General features: G+C 43.0%; 1 protein-coding gene across 2 annotated transcripts in view; it reads left to right on the top strand.

Moving 5' to 3' along the window:
- The window catches only part of ST6GALNAC5 (ST6 N-acetylgalactosaminide alpha-2,6-sialyltransferase 5), a 148,463-nt gene that overhangs the window by 109,680 nt on the left and 18,670 nt on the right, over positions 1-20,113 (top strand). For both annotated transcript variants that reach the window (XM_081057041.1, XM_081057042.1), the window contains exon 3: positions 18,430-18,839. In XM_081057041.1, the coding sequence (XP_080913167.1) occupies positions 18,430-18,839 (410 nt within the window). The remainder of the gene's footprint in view (positions 1-18,429; positions 18,840-20,113) is intronic.

The raw sequence follows: 20,113 nt of genomic DNA, 5'->3' as shown, positions 1-20,113 counted from the left end.
ATCAATTTGGAAACCCCTTTTTTTTCCTCCCTCTCTCTCTCTCTCTCTCTCTCTCTCTCTCTCTCTCTCTCTCTCTCTCTCACACACACACACACACACACACACACACACACACACACACACACGCCTGTCCCTGTCCCACTCCAAGGACACTAAAATGCCTGATATTCTATCACAGTCACTTCTTTGGCTTAAGGAATCAAAGCGATTACAATGAAAGCATTCTTATCCCTGGACACAATTTACTTTGCGAGGATTAGCTTTCTCTGAGTACCCAGAATAGTCTTGGGGGAAAAAATGTGTCCTGTACTAGATGGATTTTGATTAGGACATGTAGTTAAGAAAGGTCTAGAACATAGGGTTCTTCTATAGTCACCTGAGATCCTGGGGTGACCAGGAGGCAGGTGATGATGTGCTGATGATGTGGTAGGGTGAGGCATGGGTGGGTCAAATGGAGGTGATGCAAGGAAGAGTGTTAGAAGGGGACAAACGATTATCATGGTCACCCAGTTCACAGCTCTACCCATTGTATCAAGATCACTGGCCCACCTAAAGCCTCCTTCCCTCTTGCTGCCCCTCCCCACAAAGGCAGGTCTCCTTCTTTCCAACTGCACAGCCTCCACCTGCCAAGACGTCCTGGTTCAGAGGCCTACCTCCCCTTCGTGGATGTTAAATAGTAAACACGTAAATACAGGTAGATGAGCTCAGTCTTCTATCATGGAACTCATTTCCATAAGGATGCCTGAACTTGTCCAAACTATGGTCAGGAAAGAATATTATCTCCCAGACTTTCCATGAAGAGGCAGCATTGCATCATGGGAAGGGAACTAGGCTGGAAGTTTTAACTAGAATTCTAGTCCCCTTGTTGGCATTGAAGTCCTATGTGACCTTGGGCAAGTTCCTTCACTTCCCAGGGCTGTTCTTTCTTTCATGTAAATGTCATGCCACCTTTGGCCTGTTTGTTGCCATTTTTGTGGGGGAAAGCGCCCTGGGAAATGTAATTAAGGAGAGACTCCAGGCCTCTTAGCCAAGGGAGGGGAGGGGACTTTTGTGCTCAGACCCCGTGGGCGCCTTGGATCAACCTTAGCTCCTCTTGTGTTAATTTCCTCCTCCTTCTCACCAACCTGCTGTCTCCGTATAAGGGCACAGCATGGCCGATTGCATGTAAAATTGCTTTCTAAAAGGCACATGCATGCATCCTCGCTGCACTGTCTTTGTGTGGAGCTGAGACTGATTCGTCTCAGAGGCCTAATTCCAGCCTTGGAATGGACTTGCAGAGGTGTCATTGGGAGGGGTTCAGAGGGCTTACATTAGTGACTCTCCAGGGCAGGAAAAATGTGCCAAGGAGCAGCATAATGGCCAGGGTTCTCCAAAGTTAGCAGAGGGGACAGCAGGTGTCAACCACTGCATGTGTTTTACTTCTTTATCAGTTTACTCTCCATCTCCTCAGTTTATAGTAGCCTTCGTGTTGGTAGAATTGTCTGATTAGCTCACTCTTGAATCCTTAGCGGGTAGAACAGTACTCGGAACATAGTGAAGTACTAAGAAATAGATTTGTGAATGAATGAGTGAATGAGTGAGTGAATGAATGAATGAAATGCTTCAAAACACACTCTTGGAGTCTGGCCCTCACCCCATAGGCCATCCCTAAATTGCTCAAAAGCAAGGCAGGCAGAGGTCCCAGGAGGAACACAGTGGTTTGAGTCATCAGCTGCCCTAGAACCCTTTGCTCCAACGTGAATGTTCTCCCGGGTGATGGAAGGAATTGAGGAGGAGTGGTGCTGACAAAGAGTTCTTTCACCTCCGCTCCAAAGACAGAAGACTAATGAGAGTTAACGACAAGGAGGAGAGTAAAAGGGTGCCAGCTCCCACTGCACAGTGCTTACGGGTCCTTTCACAGTTCTGTAATGTAATTAATCCTAAAAGATATATTCCCTGACCTCTAATCACTTACAATAAAAATAAGTCCTTTATACTGAAGATGGATTGAAATGTATTCAGATTTCTTTATACTTGACCCGTCTCTTAGGTCCTAATCTTGGGGGCAGGGGTAAAAGTCTACTTCAGTTTCCCATTGACTTCTTCCAATGTCTGGAAGCATAATCTGAAGATGAGTGACCACTTATTGAGCATTTATTGTGTGTCAGATACTGAGCTAAACTCCCTGGATAAAACAATACCTCCCGGGTATTTGTAATCTAGAAAGGGTCCCTGACAAATAAACCACAGTTGTAAAGAGTTGCAGTAATTCAGGTGAGAGATGGTGGAGGGCTAAACTGAGGTGCTTAGAGTAAGAATGGAGAGACATGAACAGAGTTGAGAGAAATTGAGGATGAAGGGTAACAAGCCTTAATGCCTTATTGGTTGAGATAGAGAAGGAAAGGAAGGGGTTTAGTATGACTTTCAGGTTTTGAGCTTGGGTAGCTGGGTGCGGCTAGAGCCTTCACTACAGGAGAGGAAGAGTGGCAGATGAGGGAGACTGAAGATGAGTTAAGTGCAAGATGTGCTGAGGATGTGCCATCCGACTGGAAACGCTCATTAGGAAGTAGAATAATTTAATACAAGATACCAGTTAAGGAATGGCGGAGTTTCACTGCTTAATATTTTTAAACACTAATAATTTCTGTATAGACATGTCTTCCTACATTTGAAGACTGATTTACAGTCCAGACATTCCTCCTAAGTAAGTCTTATTTTTAAAACAAACACCATGTCAGCCGTGAGTGCAGTGGAAAATGAGCCGGACCAGATCAGTGGGGAATACAGTTTGTCAGGCTCTATATTTACCAAGCCTTCCTTCAGTGACCCCTGCCCTGGCCTCCTGCACTGTCAGCTTTGAAGGATGTTTAGTGCTTCTAGCCTCAAATTATTTAACCCTCCTATAGCCTCTCCAGACAAATCCTGGGTATCTCAGACACCTTATTCCTGGCATGGCCACAGGAATAAGCACAAAAGATGAGAGTGTCTACCTCTGCTCAACTTGGTGTGGGGACAGAGCCCCAAAGAGCAGTTTCCAGGCTCTCGGCCTCACGTGGAAGGGTGCTGGCTCCGATAGTAGATGGCCATCAGCTGTGGCTAGTTGGCCGTAAGCTATAACCCTTGAGCCATTGGCCACTAATATAACTGCCATGGCTGCGCTGGGGAGTGGAGTTGAGGGGAGTCGAGGGGAGTCGAGGGGAGTCGGTGGTTGGCAGAAATGCGGACAGCAGGTCGCACGTGTGAATCCAGCCTCCAGTGAGACTATAGTGGTGTGACTCCCCTACCTATGGCTTTGTGGGTGTTCCTTTTTGGCCTCACCACATCCTGCGTTTTTATGTGGGGAGCGGGAACAGAGACCCCGCAGGCCGCCCTGCATGACACCTGGCCAGTGCAACTCACTCAGTCTCATGTCTACAAAGCTGAAACAAAACTTCTTAGTAAACTAGATCCCCGTGCTCAAGCGGTGGACATTGTCATTGGAGGTCAGAAAAATGATCAGAGCCTCTTCAGAACTTCAGGATATTTTTGAAAAGCCTTGTCATTTGCTGATTATAATTTAAGCTGGAGGTAAAAATCATAGTCTTATGAGCGAATCATGAATAAATGCAAAGATGAAACCCAATTCCTGCAGCTTTAGAAATTCATATATTAATTCATTCAACCAACAAATACATCTTCTGTATTTAAACCACTTTGTGGGACAGCATGGAACACAGAGATGAAAATCATTCTGCCTCCCAAGTTCGTGACACAAGAATGGTCAAGGTTGGTGGAGGAATAATTGGTAGTATGAAGTGGCATATGTGGAGGGCAGAGAGCAGACTGAGGCTCCTCTGTGTATTCAATTCATTGAACCCTCACAGCCTTATGAGGTAGGTTCTCTCATTGCCATTATTTTATAGATGAGAAAACTAAGGCACAGGGAAGTTAAGTAACTTGACCAAGATAAATAGTTGGTAAGTGGTGGCTTTAAACCCCAGCAATGAAATTAAGCACAACTCTTTTGATCAAATGACCTTTACAGAGGACTTTGAAAGGTGGGTTGGTTTTCAGTAACTGGAGTTGGGTGAGTCTGGGAGTGCATTCCAGAAGGAGTGCTTCTCATTGGGCAAAGACAAGGACTTGGCACATTTGGGTAAATGAGTGGTTGTCCCGTTTGGGGGAGGTTAGGGTTCTCAAAATGTATCATAAAAAAGTAAGATATGAAGGGTCACTTTTAGTAGCTTTCCCTCTGTTAGTTCATAGGGAGTTATGGAAGATCTTTGAGCAGGACTGATATGATCAGAACTGTACTTTAGAAGGAAAACATGATTCCTACACTCTGGCCACTTACTAAAATAAGTGGACAAAAAAGGAAATTTCCTGGCTGCCTAATATAATAATTACAGTTATACCTTCTGCTTCATAAACAGATCCAAAAAATGTATAATGGTTCTTGCACAGAGTCAAAAAAGTGAGAGTTCCTCCAACGTCTCATCCAAGCAATGACTCAGGGACTTGGTCTCCTTCCATTTTTGCTGTGCCGTCGTTGACACATGGCTTCCAAGTTCATTGCACCATGTATATCAAGGCACCCAAAAGGGAAGGAGAGTGGACAAGAGACCTGCTTCTTAAATTCTGCAAAGACCTCTGCTCCAATTCTATTGGGAGGCACATGGCGCCCCCTAGAGGCCGAGGGGTGAGAAACATAATCTCTAAGCAGCCCCATCTATGACTATGGAAGGGAAGCATGAATTTCGGTGGAAAGTCACTTAAGTGAGGAAAACAACGCTTATTTACCCTTCAGCAATAACTTTTCAAAGTAATCTAGCACCTCATTTTGAAGCATGGTCGAGGAATGAATTTTATGAGCAAATGAGGCTTAAAATAACATAAAAGCATGGTCCCTTTTAGCACCAACTCGTATTTGTCTAAATTTTTTTTGAAGGTTCCAAATTGATTTTATACTTCCCTACCTAAGTGAACAAAGCTTAACTTAATTTAAACTTTTCTTGATGACTTAGGATCCCCATTATGCATGTCACGTATTATAATTCAGTGTGTTGTATACCGATGGCTTTTCAGTGGTGTGGAAATGTTTGTTCCTGCACTTACTGCCTCCAGAATTCCAGGCTGTTCTGCAAAATTTTCTCTTTAACTTTTCTGGCCTCTGAAGAATTTGTACAGTTATTGAGTCATCTCGATGCCTCTAATTTCTGTATTTTCCAATGCTTTCTGTGTTTCCCTGCCATTTTTGTTTTCTACTAGTCCCTCCCCTCTGTAGGCTTTCTTTTTTCCTCTTTACCTCTTCAATCTTTTTTGCAATCCTTCCACTCAACTGTGTTGTGCCCCTTATGGTGGATAGAGCATGCTCACACTTGGGAATAGGATTCAACATAGACTGTGCCTCTATGACCTTGAGTGATTTAACTTTGAACCTCTCTTTCCTCAACTATAAACCAAGGTTTAATACAGACCTTATCACTTTACTTTAGGTTAACTAAGATACTAATGATAATATAAAAAGGTTTTCTGCTAAATTTGGTAGCCATTATTATTGTCATTTTGTCATATATGAAACTTGGTTTTTATTAGCACCCTCAGTGGAAATAAAAACAACCCACAGGACTCCAGGGAGTTGGAACCCAAGATCCAATGGAGAAAGAGTCAGAATATGAGAGACATTTCCATGGAGTGGATGGCTGAAGGCATGAATCAGGATCCTGAATGTCTCTAAGGAGTTATGGATCTACTAATACGGTTGGGTATGATCTAAAGAAAAATCTAATATAAATGAATAAAGCCAAAAGAGGAGTATCAAGAAAAAAATATTGGGTGAAAATCTGCCCAGTTTCTAAAAACCAAAACCAAAACCCTTTGTAAACCCTGAAGCTATCAATTCTATCTGTCTTCATTCACTCTCAGGCTTCTTTAAGGAGCTGGGACACCTGTCTCTTCTGCCAGGAGGCAGCTTCCTTGCATTTTAGAATCCCTCTCTGAATCTGGGTATAGCCGGTGGAGCGAAGGCAGTTATATACTAGGCAGCCTACCCAAGAGGTTTCATTACACAGACAGTAGGTACTTAATAATATGTGTTGAAAAAATGAAATGGGGAAAGAAGAAAAAGAAGGCTATTTTTTACTAATACAAAGTAAGTCACTCTGCAGCCCAGAGGATACATCATGTTTAGCAAATTTAAGCAGGTGGCAAAGTACCTCCCCAGCCTGTCCATCATGGCCCATGTCCATCAGTGGTCAGCAAATGAGTAGACCGTGCTCGCATCAATAATCTTGTTCTTAGCCTCATGCTTTATTTAGTTAGCTAATGGCTGCCTCACTGGTAGCTCATCACGATGGTGTTTACTGAGCTTGGCAAAGTAAAAAATTATGATTTTGTTTACTCATGTATTTCCAGCTGGGGTACCGAGTTGTTATGTAGGCTGCTGATGGTCATTCTTCTATTCTCAGAGCCCCTAAAGTAGGCAGTTCAATAAACAAACCATCAGCTTGGCCCAAAATGTCAACACTGACACAATCTGGTTATTTGCTACTTGGCAGTAGTCAGTGTCCAGAATCTCAGATAATGGCTCATTTGGGAACTTCCTTTATACTTATATAATAAAGTGAACATAAATAAGGTTTCAGTGTAATCAGTTTAGTTTGTACTACTCAGTCTTCTATGAGAAGAATGAGTATTTGCACCAAATTTAATATTCTATTTTGGATGAGTTTGTTTCTTGGTCTATACCTGGGTATATCAAATGGAAATGGAAACTCAAACAGAAAGCCTGGGAAAGGCTATGGTTTTGGAATGGTCCCTTCACCTGCATGAACTAATTTAGTTACTTGTACAGCAAATATTTCGTGAGCACCTACTATATATTATATCCTGGGGATATTTTTGTGACCTGAACCCAACATAGACATGAACCCAGTTCTTAAGAACCTTGCCATTTTTGTGAGGAAGAGAGACACAGAATCAGTGATTGCAGATAGGATGAGAATAAGGAGAAACAGAATGCAAAGCTAGTCTTGGAATTCAGGGAAGGTTCTTTGAGGAAATGAGGCTTTGAATGAGGGGTGGAGTTACAAAAGTCATAAATGGAGAAAGGAGACAGGGAAGGGAAACTTTGAATGTTATTATCTCACAAAGTAACTCTGCAAAGTAGGCATTATTGTTGTTCTGGTTTACAATTGAGGAAACTCAAGTTCCAGGGAAAGCATGTAAAAGGCCCTGAGGCCAAGTCTGATGAATAGTGCCTCTTGACACTACAAGGAGCTACAAAGTCAAATAAAGTCAGTGTGACTGGAGTGTAGAGAGCCATGAGGGGGTGTTTCATAAAGAAGGACTTGGCAAGGAATCAGAACTTGAAAGAACCTCATCCTCAGAGCAACACAGGGCCACTTTTAGGGATGATAAACAAAAGCATGTCCTAACTAGATGTGCATTTTAGAAAGGCCATTCTGCCTGGTATGAAAAATAGACAGAATGGGTATGAGAGGACTGGTTATGAGGCATGGCAGTGACTGGGTGAAGACAGCAGGTTGAACCAAGGATGAGTCAGAGGGGAGCAATGCACAGACAGATAGAAATGATCAAATTCAACAGAGAAAAAGGAGGTTGAGTTAGCAGGCTCAGTGAGTGACTGAACATGAGGAAAGAGGGGTAGCAGGTTCTTCAAGAGGGTTCTTTTTGTATCTGTAAGAATTAAGCCATGATAGTAGTAATTGTTGCTATTTACTGAGTGTCTACCATGGCCACTTTACAGATGAGAAAACTGAGGCTGAGAATAAGGAAGTGCCTACCAATAAACGACAGAACTGAGATTTGAACCCAAGTCTGACTCCCATGACAGTGCTTTTTCCACTTTAACGCTATCCATTTAATATTCTGTTCAGTTAGTTTTTTTTCTCGTTTGGTTAACTGAAATCTTAGCTTTTTTCTTCCCATATAATTCAGCTATATTTAGAACTTCCAAGTTCTCATAATTCTCTTGCCTTTGACCATTGATTTTCAGTTATCTTCCCAGATTTGGGCGATGCTGTGTTTATTTTAGGACCCTTTCAAATGTAACAGAAGCCAGTTTTATGGAATTAAGCCTGTCTGGCAGCATGAAATACCACCTTACTCTAATGAAAATGCATCTTTTTGTTTGTTTTAATGAGCACAGGGGGCTGCTATATCCAATCTCCAACTAGAAGAGGTAATTGCTGCACATGAGTGACCTTTGAAAGAAATCACATCAGGGAGTTATTTGAAAGGCTGGAAGGTGAGCCAGTGTATAACATGAACCATTGTACTAACATTTCAGAGAAGAAATGGGCTCTAGAAACCAGCTTGTCTCACTGACAACTCATCCACTCCCCCTTTGGACAGAGAAAAATCATCTACTGCTTGCCAAAAAATCAAAGCAATGAGGCATTAAGAGAGTTCTTTATTTCTTGAGCACCTACTGTATGCCATGCATGCATTATGATCCCTCTCCCAATGGCACTCATATTTTAGTGGTAGGAACAGACAGTAAAGAAATCTTTTAAAATGTAAATCATTAGAGATTGTGGTATGAAGGAAATGAACAGCATCATGACAGGTGATTAATTTGTGCCTCAACTTCCCCATGTGATAAAATAAGGGAAATGCTAGAACCTGCCTCTTAAGGCTGTTTTTAGGATTAAGTTAGATGATGTCCATATTGTGCTTAAAACAGTGCCTGCCACATTCGTTGTACATTTTGTCAGTGTTATTAGTGGTTGATATCTTTTTCATAATAAGTGGGATAGGCCCCTTTCGATGAGGGCAGTCAGGGAGGGCCTCCTGGAGGAGAAGGCTTTTAATGTGAGACCTGAGAGATGAGAATGGTCCAAACACGTGAACAACTGGGGAAGCAAAAGCCAGAGACAAAAGAAGGAACACCTGGTCTCTCCCAGGGGCAGAAAGGAGATCAGTGGTGAAAGGGGCTGGAGAATGGAACATGGAATGAGTTGAGGGCCATGAAGCAGACAACCAGGTAAAGAATTTGGATTTTATTCTTCAAGTAGCATAGGGGAATGGCGTGCTTTATGCTTGAAAAAATCTCACTCTGCAGCTGTACAGAGAATAAACTGCAAGGGCGAAAGCTGAGAGACAAGGGAAAAGCATTGGTTGGTAGAGGCTCTGGTGGGAGGGTTGGAGGAGGAAAGTGAAGACCTGTGGGTGGCAGTGTATTCATTTCCCAGATCTGCTAGAACAAATTCCCACAAACTGGGTGTCTTAAAACAACAAAAATTCATTCTCTTATAGTTCTGGAGGCTAGAAGTCTGAAATCAAGGTTTTGGCAGGGCCCTGGCTCTCTGTGTAAGTGCTAAGGGAGAATCCTACCTTGCCTCTTCCAGTGTCTGGTGGTTGCCAGCAATCTCAGTGTTGCTTGGCCAGTAGATACATCACTTTAATCTCTGCTTCCATTATCACACGGCATTCTCCCTGTGTTTCTCTGTGTCTGAATCTCAGTTTATAAGGATGCCAGTGATTGGATTTAGGACCCACGTTAATCCAGTACGACCTCATTTTGATTCACTTCTTAATTATATCTGCAAAAGTCTCCTCCCAAATAAGGTCACATTCACAGGTGCTTGGGTTTAGGACTTCAATGTATCTTTTCAGGAAGGACACAATTCAACCCAGTCAGGAGAGTTCTGACTGGCCACACCTCTGGTAGCCCAACTTGTGAGGGAAGAGCAGCCCTCAGCCATGCCCAGAGGCATTCAGTGTCTTCCCTGTAATGGGGGGTTTCAAGGCTCTACAGCTATTCCAAATAAGCAGGCAAGTGGTGCAGAGGCAGGCAGCCTTGCTGAGATTAGAATGTTCCTTCTTCCTCATCTGTCTCCACTATACCGCTTTCATTTGTAAATTCCATCTTAAGGGCACTATTAATTCATGATTCCCTTTTGGTGAGATCCCAGTGACTTTGAACAATCTATGGACATAGGTGGGTTTTCTTAGGTGTTTAGGAGTGAGGAGACCTGGGGTTTATTCCATGTACTGCCCTTAGCATGTAAGCTTAGTAAATCACAAAACCTCCTGAGTGTCAGCTTCTTCCTTTGTAAAAGGAGGGTACTGGCCTGCTCCAGGGGTTCTCAACCTGGAGGATTCATCAATATCACCTAAAGGACTTGTTAAAACACAGATTTCTGGGACCCACCTCAGAACATGGGATTCAATAGGTCTAGGGTGGAGCCCGAGAGTTTTCATTTCTAGCAAGTTTCTAGACTTTCTTGTGGCTGCTGGTCTGAGAACCATACTCTTAGAATTATTGGCAGAGATAATCTCTGAGACTTCTGCCAGTAATGCTATTCCATAATTCCATGAAACTGATTTCAATATATATAACTAGGTAAAGAGAATTTTCTATGAGAATAACTTTAATTGTCAAAATCCGTTTACGTCTTTCCCAGCTTTATTGAGGTATAATTAACAGTTAAAATTGTATATATTTAAAGTGTATAATGTGATGACTTGATATACATACACGTCGTGAAATGATTACCACAATCAAGTTAATTAACACATTTATCACTTCACATTATTACTGTGTGTAGAATGCATCCACGATCTTAGCGAATTTCAAGTATACAATACTGTATTATTAACTGTAGTCACCATACTGCACATTAGATCCCCAAACCTTATTTATCTTATAAATTAAGGTCTGTACCCTCGGACCAACATCTGCCTATTTCCCCCACCCCCGGTCCTGGCAACCACCATTCTACTCTCTCTTTCTATGAGTTTGACTTTTTTTTTTTGATTCCCCATGTAAATGAGATCATACAGTATTTTTCTTTTTCTGGCTGGCTTATTTCACTTAGCATAATGTCCTCCAGTCATCTAGCTTGTTATAAATTGCAGTATTTCCCTCTTTTCTATGGCTGAATGTTAATATATATATATATATATATATATATATATTTAACATTATATATATAATTTTTTCTTTATCCATTCACCCATAAATGGACACTTAGATTGTTTCCATATCTTCGGTATTGTAGGAAATACTGCAATTAACATGGGAGTGCAGATACCTCTCCAAAATACTGATTTCATTTCCTTCAGATAGACATTTAGAAGTAAGATTGCTGGATCGTATGGTAAACCAAATTTAGAAAATCTGATTTAAATATGAAAATATGACTCAACCACTACTCACCTTATCTTACTTTGGATTTACCTCTCCTGACTTAAAGGTGTTGATTAAATGGCTCCTCTTTCTCTCTATTCTCTGTACATGTAGACCACCCATGCTCCTGTAGCTAGTGGGTCCTGCATGTACAAGACTCCTGCAGAAATCAACAGAATGTTGACTCAGAGCTTGACAGATCACCTACCTTTGGGGTAATTTATTTGGTATGGAGGTGAGATATAACAGATGGAATTAGAAACCTGAAAACTAATGGTATAGATAAGCTTATGAGAAGATGCTCAACATCATTAGTCATTAGGAACATGAAAATTTAAAGCACAATGAGATACTTCCTTTCAACCAATAGAATGGTAATAATCAAATAGAGAGACAATAATAAGTGCTGACAAGGATGTAGACAATTTGAAATCCTTAAACATTGCAGGTGGGAGTGTAAAATGGTGCTGCCACTTTGGAAAGCAGTTTGACAATTTATTTGTATTAAACATAAAGTTGTTATATGATCCAATAATTCCACTCCTAGGTATCTACCCAAGAGAAATGAAAGCACATGTCCACATAAATATTTGTATGAGAATATTTTTTAAATAATGCCATTATTCATAGTAACCACAAAATGGAAACAACTTACATTTCCATTAAAACTGGTGAATGGATAAACAAAATGGGCTGTATTCATACAATGGGATATTATAGCAACAAAAAAGAACGAAGTGCTGAGACATGCTACCACATAAATGAACCTCAGAATTATTATGTTAAATGAAAGTCAGACACAAAAGACTGTATGATTCCATTCATGTGAAATGTCCAGAAAAGGCCAATCTGTAGAGACAAAAAGTATATTAGAGGTTGCCTAGGGCTGGGAATGGGAATAGAGAGTAGCTATAAATGGGCATGAGGTTTCCTTTCAAGATGATAGAAACGTTCTAAAATTAGATTGTGGTGATGGTTACTCAACTCTGTAAATACACTGAAAATCATTGAATTTACATTTAAAATGGTTGAATTTTAGGGAATGTAAATTATATATCAATAAAGTTGTTAAAAATATATTGGAAAAATAGAATGCAATTAAACAAGTAAAAAGAAAACCAATGAGATTTCCTGGGTCTCTCTTTGAAGGTTACCTATCCTGAAAGTGGTTATGACATAGGCAGGAGATTCAAATACTGTGCTTTAGAAAATACCAACCTAGTTACCCAGACAGAAAAGATCAGGAACTGGTTACTAGTAGAATAGTGATGCTTAAATACAACAAGCACATCTCTTTCATCCTCTTGATGTGCTGAACCCTGTGGAGAGTTCTCCATGCCTTATCATTCATCATTTATTCAAAAATATTTGTTGCACTCCTTCTATGTGCTAGGCACTGTCCTTGGTGCTGAAGATACCATGTGAATAAAACAAAGCCTCTCCTTTCATAGAGCTTACATTCTAGTAAAGGGGAAAGACAATAAACATGTAAACACACAGCCGTAATTAAAGTTAACTTAGGTAGTGATACATGAGTTTAAAAAATAAATCTGGATGATGGAGAGAGTGACAAAAATGGAAAAGAAGAGTGGTGTGTTTACGGGGTCAGGGAAGGCCTACATGGTAGTCTGAAGGTAACACCTGAAGAATGTGAAGGAACAGTCATGCAAAGATCAGGAGAAGAGTGGCCTGGGTGGGAGAACAACTAGTGTAAATCACATCACACAGCAGGCAGTGGAGACATGGCAGAGTTCTGTACAAGGTGATGCTGGAGAGAGAGAAAAAGATAGACACTGCAGGTGTTGAGGACCATGGTGAAGAGTTTGATTTGGAGTCTTTAGTTTCTTATGCCCAGTGCAATAGGGAGACACTGGAGGATTTTTGCAGGTGAGTGACATGATCTGATTTGTATAGTAAAGGACACCCCAGGAGCTTGGTGGAGACAGGAGGGAGAGAATGAAGAAAGTAAAGAGTTTGCAGCAAGAACAAAAGAAAGGTGATGGTGGCTTAGAGGAAGTTGGAGGCAGCAAGGATGTGATGGTGAAAAGTGGCAGCATGTGGAATACATGTAGTAGGACAGATCCAGTAGGATTGTATGGTTGGTAGGAGGTAGAAAAAGGAAGGTATCAAGAATGATCCTTGAATTTTGTCTGGAGCAGCTGGGTGGAAGGTGTGCCATTAATTGACATGGCAAACCTTCCTTTTGAGATTGGCTTTACAATATTCAGATGACAGATGGAAGAACTGGGGCTCAGAAGAGCTAAACCACATGGCTTCAAATTATCCACCTAACGGGTGGAAGAAGCAGGTTCACAGCCAGTGACACCAAAGGCTGTGTTTTAAACACTGCCCAGTGCTGCCTGCTGCCCATGGAGCACTTTTGTCCTTATCAGCCACTAGATGGAAATCATGGAAGGTGGCATTGCATGGAGAGAGAAGGACTTCTTGGCAGTGTAGGCTGGAGGGTGGGCTCATCGTTAAATGAGAGGGAGGGGAGCGGAGTGGCCGGATGGCTCAGTTCGTTAGAGCGTGAGATCTTAACAACAGGGTTACTGGTTTGATTCCCACAGGGGCCAGTGAGCTGCGCCCTCCACAACTAGATTGAAGACAACGAGCTGTGGCTGAGCTGCTGGAGGTGTGGCCGGATGGCTCAGTTGGTTAGCCACATCCCATGTGGCTAGGTTCAATTCGAACATGGGAGGTGGGCTGTGCCCCCTGCAACTAAGATTGAAAACGGTGACTGGACTTGGACCTGAGTTGCGCCCTCCACAACTAGATTGAAGGACAATGACTTGGAGCTGATGGGCACTGGAAAAATACACTGTTCCCCAATAAAAAAAACATTAAAAAGAAAAAAAAGGAGAGGAGCAACTTAGAAGAGTAACATTTTTCTACGGAATCATATTAAATGATCAGAATGGCTTATACCCAGTGTCAATGTGAACCAAGATTGACAGCTAATATAAGCTCAGTAATTACAAGAAAACATCATATTTGGAAAGTACAGAGATTTTTTTAAACACCTGCAGCCATTTAATATATCTTATGTTTGCTCCAGACCAACAGGCAACTCCCAGAGCAAAACTGGTCTCATTACTGAACTAATGGACATTATGCTCTGAGGTACCTTTCCCTCTGCCAAATAAATCAGAATTTTGAAAAGTGAAGCCTGAGATTGCCATCCCGCAAATGTTTGCAAGGACATCACTGCATGTTTTAGGTGTCAAGTTTAATTTGACTTTGCCTGATCTGTTCTCTTAAGAAAGGCTCCGGAGGCGTCAGCTGAGTTACAGGGAGAATTCCTTCTGCTCTTGCTCTGTGGGCTGTGACAGAAATAAGACTTGAGTCCCCAAGCATGTTTTCTCAAGCAGGGATTGCTCCTGTCACCACAGCCCAAAGGAATAAGTTGTGATGAAAGTTGTCATGCTCCTCTATTCCCTGATTTTGGGGTGGTTTTTTGGGGGGGATGGTGGAAGAAGAGACTCATTCACACCTTTTAAAACATTCTGAAATATGCATGAGCCCCCACTAAGTCGCAGACACCGTCCTAAGTACTGGGATAATGAAAATTGCTTACACACTATCATAAAACAAAAGTGACAGCAAAAATAAAATTGTAAGCTCCGTGTGTATGCTCCCTTTAGAGAACCAGCCCCCCTGCCTCCCACAGGCTTCTGTCTCACGCTCTTAGGGTCTGGCCTGCAGCTCTGAGCATCAGAGGCCTGGAGAATGAGTAACTCCTGGAGAATGAGTAACTCCTACGTGTGCTGTAGATTTTCCTGGGCATTATTCACCTCACAATAGCTCTTAATGACCTTGGCATCAAGCTCTTACTGGGGATTAATAACTGGCTGGGCTTAATGGCCCTTACTGTGTCCTGGGCCATTTTCCCAGCCAGCCATTAATTCCAAGCAGTGCCCTAGGCTCTGGCCATTATGGCTCCCTGGGCCGAGTGGCTGCCTTGAAGCAAATGGCCGAAGCTCCTTTCTCTGCAGACAGAGGCTTCCACGGTGCACTCCCTGCTTCTTCTCTCCATCCATGGCATTAGTACAAAGGGCTGGGGTCTGCACCACATTATTTCTTCTTTCTGTGTCTCAGGAGGTAGGCTTTCTCAGAGGACAGAGAAGGCAGGAAGCTGGGTTTCATTCACTCATGTATTGATTCATCTATCTATTTAGTATTAACTGAGTGCTTTTTATGGGTGCAGAAGCAAGAGAGATTACCGAGATTGGAGTGATCTAATATAGGTGCCCATGTTTCCTACCAAAGGATGAAACATCTCACCAAATGGAGCTTTACGGAAAATGTCCCCAGGAATCAAGGAAGCTGAATACTGTGAGGAAGAAGTCAGAGAGAAGGTCTTTGTGGTAGTGAGTTCATGGGCAGCCACCTCCCCTCTTGTGTCCTCTGTGGAGTTTTATCTCCCAGGCTGCCTAGCGGGAAAGTTCACCTTCACGTACTTCACTGAGTGATTCAACCCAGCAGCTGATTGCTCAAGGGAGGAACACATATATGCTGCAAGGAATCTCAACTCATCGAGGCATGAGGATTTCCACCCATATCGTTAAGATACTGAGGATTATAATTGCATGTGATGAGAAAGATTGTGGCTTCCTCAGAGGCCTGTCACACATCCCAAGAAACGGTCACAGTTTGTGTAATTTGTAATCATTCTGCCTCCCAAGACATCATTAGTCCCTCCAAATGCAGACACCAGACTTCATTTCCTCCTTTGGAAGTGATTCAGCTTTTGGTACATGCTCTTGTCAGCTGCAGGAAATGTCACATTCTGTTTAGAACAGCTATTGTTGTTTTATTGGCACCACTTACCAAAAGACACTTAAGGCATAATTCAGGCTTCAGTCTTTTTTGCATTGTTTGGGGCATCTGCACAGCTCAAAGAGTGGGTGTTGGTGCCTGAGGTAATGAATACCTCAAAGCTAAGGCAGATGGGCAGGCATCGTGAGGGAGGGCTTTCTGGAACTGGGGAGACCTCAGTGTGTTCTAGTGGTGCCCAGTATTACAGAGGGTCAGTATGGCACTGTCAGGAGCCTTGGCCTTCCTTGAAAGGCTCTTCAGCTGGACTCACACGGACACAGGAGAAAGAGACACAAGGCCTTGGAATCTCCGGAAGGTGACACATGTTTCACCTATCAACCAGCCTGTGATCTGAGAATTGCAGCAGAATAATTAATTATGGGGGAAAGAGATGCTGGGACCTTTCTTCAGAATGTTTTCCCTAGTAAAACTGACTGCAATGTCTTGAAATTATAAATCAAACTGGAAAATTCAGGATGGTAATTTTAGGTGAGTTGGTTGAGAAAAAGCAGGTTCCAATGGCCTTAGGGTGCAGTGGAATGAAATCTTACAAAGTGGCCTTATTAAGCAAGTGTACTGAGTTACAAGTACCTCAGGGGTGTATTAAGTGCTGGAGAAATGTCCTTTAAATGAGTGACCGAATGAATGTCATCTGGCCACAAATATCTAGCTGGTACTCTTGTTGTTTTACAAGTGAGAAGGTTAAGTACCTGATTTTTGATAAAGTTTTCTGTAGACCCTGGGTCTCCTGACCCTAATCATCATTGAGTAACATGCTATTTGCAGATACCCCTGTCATCTTTGTAGGAATTTTTCAGTGGGCTTCTCCATAAGTAGAGGTTTCTCATGGAGAAACTGTATAAACTGTGGGGGGTTCTGTTTTTCCATTCCATTTGCCTTCTTACTACCTAGCATAGTTCCTGTCACCTAAGAATAATTAGATATTAAATGAATGATGAAAGTGTGCAATGGAAGAATCTCCATAAGCCCACGTACAATTATCAACCCAAAGGGATCAGTACTGATTTGGTGAGTACCGACAACGTGCTCCGACTGATAATCCCAATGACCGCTCTCATTTATTGAAAGATCACCATGTCATGTCCTAGAGAAAGGATTTGGTTCAACCCCCTGCAATTGCTATTCTTGCAGGTCAAATAGTGGCAATTTCAATTGGCTCCATCTAATACTGTGTGTATTTTAGTTTTACCAAGGTAGAATGGTCATTAATTATCAGTTAAATATAAGACAACTGAGACTTGGGGAGGTTAGTGGCTTGCCAAAGCCCCATGGCTAAATACATGGTGGAGACAAGGCTGGACCCATCCCGTGAGCCATCCCCACCCCTTGGCCATTGTGCAGTGAGGGAAGATGACAGAGCTATGACTCAGGAAACTCCCAGAATAACTATAAAACTGAATATATGCAGCATTAAATTGAACCTGATTTCCTGAGACTGGGTAGGGAGCCCGTGTGTCCTGTTCAAAGTTAAACAGGGAAAGAGGGCAGAGGCTCTGGGGAAAATCTAACAATGCAACTCTCCTTCATAACATTCTTGATTGTCATTTTCTTGTGCACTTGCTGGTCTTGGCCTCAGGCCCTAATTGCATTATCGTCAAACAGCAACTAAGAAATGTTCCTCATTATACATGAACAGGGGAGTGCTTAATTTGTTAGTACGAAGGTGTTCAGAAAGCAAATCATTGGTTCAGGGTGCTGAGCATTCTCATAGCAGTTATCCTGGCGGGCACTACAAGACCAGGGCTTCTACAGGGCACGTGTGTGATCACTGGATGAAGTCTGTGGCTCTGAGCTCGAAGGTTTCTTTACATTTTAAATGATGAACTAACTCAATCTCTCTCCCTTTCCCCTTAAAATGGGAAATGCTGCCTAATTGCCATTTCAAAAGTATACCATCTGAAGGGTTACAGTTTGCGTGCCTTTTGCCATGTGATTCTTAGATTACGTTTATTTAGGAGAATCCTATTTGTATAGCATCCAAAAATACTGATAAATGCTCAGCTTTCAGTAAGGTGAGTGAAGAGCGTGAAAGCTAGCGTCACAGCAATTTGTAGTGTAGTCTTTTCTCCTACTTGGGGTTAACGTTGGATTCAGAAAGGCCTGGGCTTGAAAGCAGGACTTCATTAGTTGCTAGTTCTGCATCCTTGGGCATTTCTTAATACCTCTAAGCCTGAGTATCCCTGTCTGTAAAACGGAGGTAACAGAAACCTTGCTGGACTGAGTGATGATTTGGTTATTTACTATCAGCAAAGCCGGGAGCCAGTATTTGATAGGTCAAGGCTAGCTCTCTTTCCCTCTTGTGCAATGCTCCCTGTCACCAATTTGGAAGAGAATGTCGATGAGGTAATAGCAGAAGGAATATAATCTGGCATAGGAAGGAGGAAGCGGGAGATGTGCAGCCTTTGAAGCAGGGAAGTGACCTGCTGCTGCCAAGGGAGGGTTGCCGCTGACGGCGTCCTTCTCCCCCTGCCTTTCAGCCGCTGAGAATGCACTGCAGGGACTGTGCCCTGGTGACGAGCTCCGGTCACCTGCTGCGCAGCCAGCAAGGCCCCCAGATTGACCAGACGGAGTGCGTCATCCGCATGAACGACGCCCCCACGCGTGGCTACGGGCGCGACGTGGGCAATCGCACCAGCCTGAGGGTCATCGCACATTCCAGCATTCAGAGGATCCTCCGCAACCGCCACGATCTGCTCAACGTGAGCCAGGGCACCGTGTTCATCTTCTGGGGCCCCAGCAGCTACATGCGGCGCGACGGCAAGGGGCAGGTGTACAACAACCTGCAGCTCCTGAGCCAGGTGCTGCCGCGGCTCAAGGCCTTCATGGTCACGCGCCACAAGATGCTGCATTTCGACGAGCTCTTCAAGCAGGAGACTGGCAAAGACAGGTACAGAGACGCGGGGTGGCAGGGGCACAGGGGCGGGGGACGTCCTGTCCCGGCTGGCTGATTCACCAGAAGCCAAGCTTTTGCGAAGGGGGTTTTGTTGTGGCCCCACTACTCATGCCATTGACAGAGCTCATCTGTGGTACCTCCTGGAAACTGGGCTGCTCAAGCGGAACATATAAGCAAAGTGAAATGCAGCACTGAAACAATGAGATGGATAATTCAGGGCCAGGTTCCTAGTGGGGAGGAAGAGGCTCCTCAGCTGCTGGCTTCCACTGGTAATAAGGGAAAGGTAATAACGTTATTACATCTTATTTCACTTGTGTGAGCACTGACCAAAAATACATACGTGAGTTCATCTCTCCCTTTCAAAGGCAAACATCTATTCGGCCAACTGATGTTTACTGAGTACCTAGTACTTTGCTGTGCCAGGCACCAGGGATACGGTCAGAAACCAGATAGATGGAGAAGATAAAGCTTACCGGGTGGACGAACATTCGCCAAGTAGTCGCCCCAGGGTGCTGAGCATCAAGTGAGGGGAAGAAAGTGGGGCCGTGACATGCAGGATGGGAGACTTGCCATAGTCTAGCGCAAGTTTGCCAAACTTCATTACAAGTCAGTAATGGGACACGAAACCAACATTGTGGGTCACTGCGAGATTGTTTGTTTGTTTGTTTTAATGTAATGGATGGAATGGAGTAGAATGGAACTGAATGGAATAGGACAGACAATATCAGTATTCATTCCCCATAGTATGGCTAAGTGTCGTCTCACGAAATACTTGTTTTGGAGATGTATATATGGTTCTTTTTGAGGTGCTGAAAATGTTCTGGAATTAGACAGTGTTGATGATTGTACAACCCTGTGAGTATAGTAAAAACCAGTGAATTATACACTTTAGAAAATGCAATGAAAGCCACACACACACACGTACACACAAATAATGCACATGTGTATGTATGCTCAACCATGCTGTAAAATGTATTTCTCAGTAGAGGGTGAAATATTTTGAAAAGCACTGGTCTAGTTGATGAGGGAATGAGGGAAAGGCTTTCTCAAAAATGTGTGTTTAATCTGAGACCTAAGCCAATGAGTATTTATTCAGGTTCAGAAGAACATGGGAAGGGGAGAGAGAAACCTCCTTATGGGTACAAGGGATCAGAGGTGGGAGAATGTGCAGTGGGTTGGAGAAAAGTCACCCATGGCTGCAGTTAGAAGGGCGGAGGGGAGTGGCCTAAGATGAGGCAGAGACGCAGGCTCATGAACTGGCCAAATGT

Source organism: Rhinolophus hipposideros (genome assembly GCF_964194185.1).
Source record: "Rhinolophus hipposideros genome assembly, chromosome: 8".
In the NCBI taxonomy this organism is placed as follows: Eukaryota; Metazoa; Chordata; class Mammalia; order Chiroptera; family Rhinolophidae; genus Rhinolophus; species Rhinolophus hipposideros.
The sequence above is the reverse complement of the archived record's forward strand: the minus strand, read 5'-3'. Positions and strand labels throughout refer to the sequence as shown.